Source organism: Nelumbo nucifera, chromosome 4 (assembly GCF_055504915.1).
Source record: "Nelumbo nucifera cultivar China Antique chromosome 4, China Antique-T2T, whole genome shotgun sequence".
Classification (NCBI taxonomy): domain Eukaryota; kingdom Viridiplantae; phylum Streptophyta; class Magnoliopsida; order Proteales; family Nelumbonaceae; genus Nelumbo; species Nelumbo nucifera.
In genome coordinates, this window is record NC_142652.1 from 28,772,634 (window position 1) to 28,780,865 (window position 8,232).

An 8,232-nucleotide genomic window follows, 5' to 3' on the forward strand; every position below is an offset into this window, starting at 1 on the left:
ATGATTGCAACTGTTTGGGCCCATCGAAACGCATAGATATGACAGTTTTGATGTGATCCACATTGATTTTTGGATCTTTCATACTGACCTTTGGATCCAGAACATCAAAAGTGGGACCCACTTAGGGTTGTCCATGGGTTGTGAAAATCCACAACCACAATTCTCAACTCTCAAGGAAGTCTTATAGACCCTAAAGCTCCTCCTCTCCATAAAAGTTAAGACTTGAGTTCCACTCCAATGTCCAACATGCAGATGGACAAAAGGCCAAGTACTTGCACTTTCACCACCACACAATACACAAAGAATACAGAAAGAATCAAACAATTACAAAAAGCAAAAGTAAATCTTCAAAATGATTAACACAAAACCCAAAAGTAATTTACATGAAATTTAAACCCACAATAAGAAAAGAAAATATCATTAGTTTGTTTGTTGAATGGCCACCCAGAAATCTATAACCTATAATCCATATAATAAAAAGAAGAAAAGAACAAAAGAGGAATCAAACATGGTTACATGGATGTAAGAAAGCCAAATTTCCAAATAAAACGCCATCAAATCACCTTCAGCCCCTATATTTCCTCTCCCACAAACTAATCAGACACTCTTGTTACTGTCTCTCTCCTGCTCTCTCTTCTCTTCTTCTCTCTCCTCTTCAATCATGGTTGTTGTTGCAGAGAACACCACAGCGGCTGAGCAGATTAGGTTCAGGAGACCCAGGAGTCCATCCATTATAGCACCAGATCCAACCCCACAAATCCCTTCTATCAATCAATCTACTCGCGGTAAAACCACCATCTCTTCTCTGTTTCTGTCCACATTCTCCACCAACAACAATAACAAGAACAAGAGTTCAGACATGTCTTCAGCGGCGTTGAAGGATAATAAAAAGAAGAACTTCACATCTGCGACATTTAGAGGACTTGGATGTACGTCCTCCGCTCAAGTATCGGCACCGGCGGTTATTCGGTCTTCGGCAGATTGGCAAGCTAAGAAGGTGAGGAAAAAGAAGCATACTAATCCACAAAGGAAGAAAGGCCAGCAGGTGACGGCGACGACAACTATGGGGAACCCAACTCCAGCCGTTGTTGTTCCTGATGTTTGGTGCTCTCCTGGGATCGGTTTTGCTGCTGATGCTGCCCCCATCGATTGTGTCGTATCGAGACGGCCAGTGGCGGGAAGGGGGAGGGTTGATGCGGAGAGGATAAATCACAGAGAGGTGTGTTTGCCGTTTTTGTTTTGTGGCTTTTTCTCACATTGAACTTTCTTCCGTATTGGTTCTTTCTCTTCTTTTTCATCATCGCCATTATAGATTCTTTCCTTTTTTGATAAATTTTAAGATATATTTGCAATTTTGTATGTTATTGGGAGATTATATAATTTCTATTTTTAATATATATACATTTAGAAAGTGTTCCTTTTTTCTCTTCTTTTTCTTATTATTTTTGGCTTTTTTTGGATTTTCCATGGCGGAGTTGTTTTGATATTCTGGGATCTTTAAATTTTGAATTGGGTTTTGGGATTTCTTGGGATTCATTTTTTTGTTTGCGGTTTTGTGGGTTCTCGTGCATTCTCTTCCCTGCTCGTTTTTTTTTTTTTTAATTTATTTATCTGTTTCTAGCACAGGACAGGTGATGGATTACCATAAACATCTCCTTTTGTTTCTTTATGAATCAATGATGGCCTTTTCCATTGTTTCTGGAGAAGGTTTTGATTCACCAATTGGTTTAGCTGTTTTTGTCTATTGTCGATGGATTATCTTGGGTGGGCTTTCCTGGGATCTTCTTTTGAGTGTCCTTTTTCTTTTCTCCAATACTCGCCTACGTTTACTTAATAAATTATCAATTCCATTTTTTACATTTCCCTTTATTCAAAATGTGTTCTTTCTTTCTTTCTTGTTGGAATGGATTTTCAAATTTCCATTTCTCTCACTGGAATTCTTGTTCTTTTCTTGCCCATGCCTTCATGGAGTGTTCTTGAGCATCTTTATTTCTTTCTTTTCTGTTTAGTTCTAGTTAGTTTGAAAGTTCTTCTAACTTATCATATTTGCTACTTTTAATTTTCTAAAGAACTTCCTTAATCACAACTAGCATAGAAATCCTCCACATTAGATCCGGCATGTACAATGAGATTTCAGTCGAGAATAAATCTGTTAGACCCGTAAGGATTTACATTTCCAACCTCTTATAGGGAACCAATCCATTAGTAACCAATTTACCCTGTTAACCACCTTTAAAAGATGAGATGATCGTGGACTATGAAGCTATTTCTCTCCTTTCAGTTTTCATGCATTGATGGTCACTGTGATATAGTTTTGGGTTACCATTTTGGTTTTGAGGGATTTGTGGAACATTGTCACTTCATGTATGTGACTGTGGAGTATATTTAAATGGTTATTAAAATGTATGTTCTGAAGGTTCTGAGACTTTTATTTGGTGGCCTTGATAGCGTTCTTGTAATGCAAGGCGAGCTGCACCCTTTGAGCAAATCACTGGTTTGGATTCTCCATCCACCTTTGAAATGCACTCTGCGTCTGATGTATTTGGTGGTAGACATTATCGTCATCTTCGACATCGCTCACCGGGAGGGCTTGCAGAGGTATGCCCGTACATATGCTCCTCTTTGATCAGTTATTGATGTTTGCCCACAAACTGTTTCATGCCAATTGAGTTGATTTCCTGTATTAATTGTGTTTAAAAGATCTGCTTTTTTATAATCAAAGTTCAAGATATAGGTTTGGTATTTTCTAGGTCTGGCAATGTAGTTGAACATGTGAAGCCTTTGCTTGACCCTCTTCTAAAGATTGAGTGGGTGCATGGATGGAATAACCACTGTCTCAATAGAGTTATTGCTTAATAGGGCTGGCTTGTACAAAAGAGTTTTCTTGGTGACTGCACTTATTCTGCTGAAAACACAAAAAGGAAAAGGAAAAGGAAAAGGAAAAGAAAAAGAAAAAAAGAAGCCTTTGGAGAAGAGAATGGTAATGTGGAGCTCCGTTATATCTTGTATGACTTAATAACCCTATTCAAATTGAACCTCTGCTTCAATCGAACTCCTCATAAAGTGCCACTTTAGCTAAATGTAAACTAATCTCTTGAGTAGTAGAGTTCCTTTCAGAAGAACTGTGACCATTCTCCATTGGGTGCTCATACTTGCAATTTACTCTAGTAAGGGGCTGTTTGATAACAGCTGATGGCTGAATTGAATGACTTATTGTTTTGTCTTTTAGTGAATAAGTTATTAAAGAGGTTGTGAGTTCCTTAATGGCTGAAAATGAAGTTACATTGATTACTGAGTTGAGCCACTTCAGCTGTTACCAAGCAACCCCAAAGTCTTCACTCTTGCTTGGTTGAAATATTTTCTATAAAACGGTTGGAAGACAAGCAATGCTGTATGGAGCAGTGTTGGGTAATCAGAAACAACTTGTCCAAAAAATGAAAGTGGCAGAAATACATATGCTGAGAATGATTAGTGGAGAAACTAGAAAAGATAGGCTCAAATTAAGTCATTTGAAGGAACCTAGGAGGCTAGGAGTAGCTCCAATAGGTGTTAAAAATGAGAGAAAGTAGATTGAGATGGTTTTGTTACATGCATAGAATACCATCTACAACACCTGTAAGAAGAAGTGATCTGTTGCAAGTTGAAGGGGCAAGAAGGGCTAGGGGCAGACCAAAAAGGATATGGGTTGAAGTAGTAAGAAATGATTTAAGCACTTATAATTTAACAATGGATGTGGTACTAAACAGAATTGAATGGTGAAACAGGATTCATGTAGCCAACCCCAACATTGGGATAAGGCTTTTAGATGATGATGATGATTCTGTTTGATATTTAGGCTTATTTGTGTTAATCCTAACTGATGTAACCGTTTTTGGTCACGTACCATTTTTTGTGATGTATAAATTTTTTGGCTAAGTACCTCGTTGTTTGACCCGGTGGTGACGTGTCTTGGTGATGAGCTACTTGGTGGCGAACTCCCTGGGGGAGAACTACTTGGTGACGAACTGCCCGGTGGTGCTCCCTGGTGGCGAACTGCCTGGGGGCGAACTGCCTGGTGGCAAACTGCCTAGTGGTGCTCCCTGGTGGAAAACTGCCTGATGGCGAACTGCCCGGTGGCGAGCTGTCTGGTGGCGAACTGCCTGGTGGCGAACTGCCTGGTGGCGAACTGCTTGGTAGTGCTCCCTGGTGGCGAACTGCCTGATGGCGAACTGCCTGGTGGCGAACTGCCTGGTGGCGAACTGCCTGGTGGCGAATTGCCTAGTGGTGCTCCCTAGTGGCGAACTGCCTGATGGCGAACTCGTCACTTGACTTGCTCCTAGGCGGTCTGCAACTCAGAGGATGGTGGAGCTCCCTGGTGCAGCGCAACCCAACTACCCTCCGCGTGAGGTGATTTTCTCTCCTTTGTAGACGGCGGGAGCTGAGGGACCTGCGAGAACTGAATCAGAGGACCCGGGGGTATTTTCCCGGCGGGGACTCTCCGATGCCTAAGTTAGCATTCTGATTACAGAGGCTTGGAGAGAAATGAGAAAGCTAGGGGGCGAGGGTTACCATACTTTTTTCTCCCCTCCTTGGCTTTGGGGGTCGGAGTCCTTATATAGTGGTGCCCTCGCGGGTTAGGTGGGTGAAAAGCCTTCAAATGGTAAGACGTCATATCCCGTCAGAACCGGGGTACGGTGATGAACTCCTCAAGGTTGTCAGGCTGGCGCTTGTGCCAGGCGGCCAGGTCGGCGCCTGGGCCAGGTTGTCAAGTCGGCGCCTATGTCAATCGGCGGGTCGGTGTCCGGGCCAGGTTGCCAGGTCGGCGCCTGTGTCCGGGCCAGGTTGTCAGGTCGATGCCTGTATCAGTCGGCGGGTCGGTGTCCGGGCCAGGTTGCCAGGTCGGCGCCTGTGTCCGGGCCAGGTTGTCAGGTCGACGCCTGTGTCAGTCGGTGGGTCGGTGTCCGGGCCAGGTTGCCAGGTCGGCGCCTGTGTCCGGGCCAGGTTGTCAGGTCGGCGCCTGTGTCCGGGCCAGATTGCCAGGTCGGCGCCTGTGTCCGGGCCAGGTTGCCAGGTCGGCGCCTGTGGCAGGCTGATCCGGCCAGGTTGCACAGGTCGCGCCAGGCCAGTCAGACCGGTGCCCGGGGGGGACACCAACTTGGTAAGTTGTTGCCTGGGTGCTTGCCTAGTTGTCACGAGGTGCCACGTGTCGCAATTTCACTGGAGGGCCAAATCTGCCCTCATCACTAACTGTTAGTCATGGAGGGTGGTTTCTGTTTGAGTTCCTTGAAATTTCCTTCTCTGGAATAACATTTTGAAGAATTGGACATTTATATATTGATTTTGGATTAAAATATTTGCATTGGCCTTTAGTATGAGAAATGAGGCAACTTGTTATTGTGGGGTTGGGTATTTTATTTGTTTCCCAGAGTAATAGGTGAAATAGATTCATGGAATATCTCTTCTTTTACAAATTAATATATGAATTAAATTGTTTTCTTTTTTCTAGTACTCAAGGATCTGAATTTGTTGACTGGAAAATTATTTTAATGTTTTGGTGAAAACAAGAAAAAAAATGCAATTGCTCAATTAATTGATGTCATCATAATCATATTTCTTTCCTAAAGTAAGCAAACTTACAAAATAAACAAATATTTTTTTTCAGCAGTAAAAGAAATAGTGAATGATGTTCTTCCACTTTTAATTTGATCGAAAAGAAATTAGGTATGCAACCCTGCAATCATATCATCCTTGATCATAGATATCCATAATGTCCATCACACAAAAGTCCATTAGTTGAGTTTTACCCAACTCTTCATAAAGGGATTTGTTCAGCTTATATTCTAGTGTCATAACCTAAATTTTCAGGATACGAAAATGTTTGTGTTTTGCCCTTTTATGAACAAACAAGTAGAACGTGTGAGGCTAAAAAATTGATTGTTATGATAGACTACCATAGCAAGACAAATGGTCAAATGGAATCCCAACTTAGACATGGAGTCAACCACCCTATCTCTCAAGTAATAGTCAAGCACCACAATACTTGATCTTTTTCTTGGTAAGAAACTGATTTCATTCAAGAGACCATAATACTTTATCTAACAATGCTTTCAGTGTTCAAATTAGAAAATTCCTTCTTCCTACACGTATTACAAAATAAGTCAAGTTAACAGCGAGTAGAATGTTGGTATGTTAGAAATATGGTGGCATATGAGAGAAAACTTTGGCTGTCCACATTTGACTGCCTGGGCTGTCCACATGTTATTTCACCCAGACATGCATCCAGCATCAACACTGTTACACTGAATCTGTAACTAACATGTCATATGGGGAGAACCCTCTTGACAGCCCAGGCTGTCTAATGAGATCCTTAGACTGAAGAGTGGAGAGGATTTAAGACATTTCAAAATCGCGTGGACAAACCTCAAGATGTGAAGTCAATAGTGCTCATCAGGAAAACAAAAGGTGAAGTTATGAGTGCATTCTCAAGTGGCTGAAAAATATTTTGGTTCTTGGTTCACAGTAACTTTAAAGCAAGAAATGCTCAAAGTAACAAGTGTAGAATAACCAATTAGAATGTTCCCTAGCAATAGGTTTCCCACTATAACAAAACCCTTCTATTTTCTGCTGAGTGAATGGATCCAATTTTGTTCAAGCATTTTGTTCGCATGTATTAGGGTGCATGTTCCAATTGATTTTGGACCTCTGAATGACCCAACTTTCTGATGCCAGTGAATGAGCAAAAACACAAATTTTAAATGAGGGAAATGAATGTGCAATTTGTTTACTTTTCTGTATTCTGAAATCCGTATGTTGGATGCAGATTATGATGTTCCAGAGCCTTCTTTTGGGTGGAAGATCAGAGGTATATGATCAATACAGGGATTGGCGGCTTGATGTTGATAATATGACATATGAGGTGTGAAGTTCTCCCCTCTCACATACTGCCTTTGCATCATGTCCCCGACTTTATCTAAATTATCTGCATTTATTCCATTTAATGGAATGACACAGATCACTTCATCTAACTACTTGTATGATTCTTTTGACTGTAATTGTGCAAGCAGGAATTGCTTGAACTGGGAGATAAAATTGGGTATGTAAATACTGGTTTAAGAGAAGAAGAGATATTCCATTGCCTCAGAAAAATTAAGCACTCCTTTATGGAGGATCTGCAATCACATATTCCCACTGAAACAGATTGGAAATGTAGCATTTGTCAAGTGCGTAATTTTTTTCCCTGTTCCTTTCCTTTACCTCCTTACTTTCTCTTTGCTTACGTAAAGAGGTTGATTATGTACATTTGTGTTTGGATATCATTCAGGAAGAATACGTAGCTGATGATGAGGTGGGAAAGCTGGACTGTGGCCACAGTTATCACATATTTTGTATAAAGCAATGGCTTCTGCAGAAGAATGCTTGCCCTGTCTGCAAGGCTGCTGTAGCAGCTCAATACTAAGATTGGAAATCATTAAAGAATATGATGCTGATAATGAGATGGGAAAGCTAGATTGTAGTCAGAGCTGTCACATGTTTTGCTTAAACCAATGGCTTCTGGAGTGCTTGCCCGGCAGCCATGCTGCCAAGTGCCAGCTCAATATTAAGATTGACTTCATTTGACCTCAGTGTCTGCCAATGGGTATTGGATCAGTGTTTCTCCTTTTTGGCTTCTTGTACAGTTTTCGACTGAAATAAGCATGCATCCATTCTTTGTTGTGTAATTCCTCTACCCGTTTGCCTAATATAATATATTGGGTTTTTGTGGGAGCCACAAACACTTGAAAGTTTGCGGCTGTTCGCATCACCATTTCATGGGCAACATTTCATTCAGTAGTTTTGGTTTCCTGTGAGATGAAAATACTTTTAATACAGTCAAAAGTTACCATTCAGTCATATTTGCTAATTTTGTGCGCAGTATTGCCGTGGTGAAAGGTCTCATTTCGCGATGTGGCACATATGGCTTAATTACATAGAAAGCATTTAGAACTAAAATGGCCGTAGAATGGGAAAATAAGACCAATCAAGGGATCCTCCCGTGGCAGTTGGCACCCATCCATGTCTGCCCGAAATATGAGAAAGTTCCTAGAGAGCGGGGATGGGTTACTGGGGAGTCCGGATCATCTGCCCATGAGAACTCTGCCCATGCCTACCCACAATACACTATTCCCCGTGAATTGGGAATATCTCTTCCTGCATAATACTATACAGATAATGAGATGTTCTCCATGTGTGGCTCTGATAAACGTGGGCAGGAGA

The 8,232-nt window shown here is 41.6% G+C and overlaps 1 protein-coding gene across 1 annotated transcript; it reads left to right on the forward strand.

Moving 5' to 3' along the window:
* The first annotated feature begins 530 nt into the window (after positions 1-530).
* Positions 531-7,869, forward strand: LOC104613300 (uncharacterized). The gene is made up of 5 exons (XM_010281067.3): positions 531-1,219; positions 2,449-2,598; positions 6,800-6,895; positions 7,044-7,199; positions 7,301-7,869. Exons 1-5 carry the CDS (start codon positions 662-664, stop codon positions 7,433-7,435), a joined length of 1,095 nt encoding a protein of 364 aa, XP_010279369.1. The 5' UTR covers positions 531-661; the 3' UTR covers positions 7,436-7,869.
* The last annotated feature ends 363 nt before the right edge of the window (positions 7,870-8,232 follow it).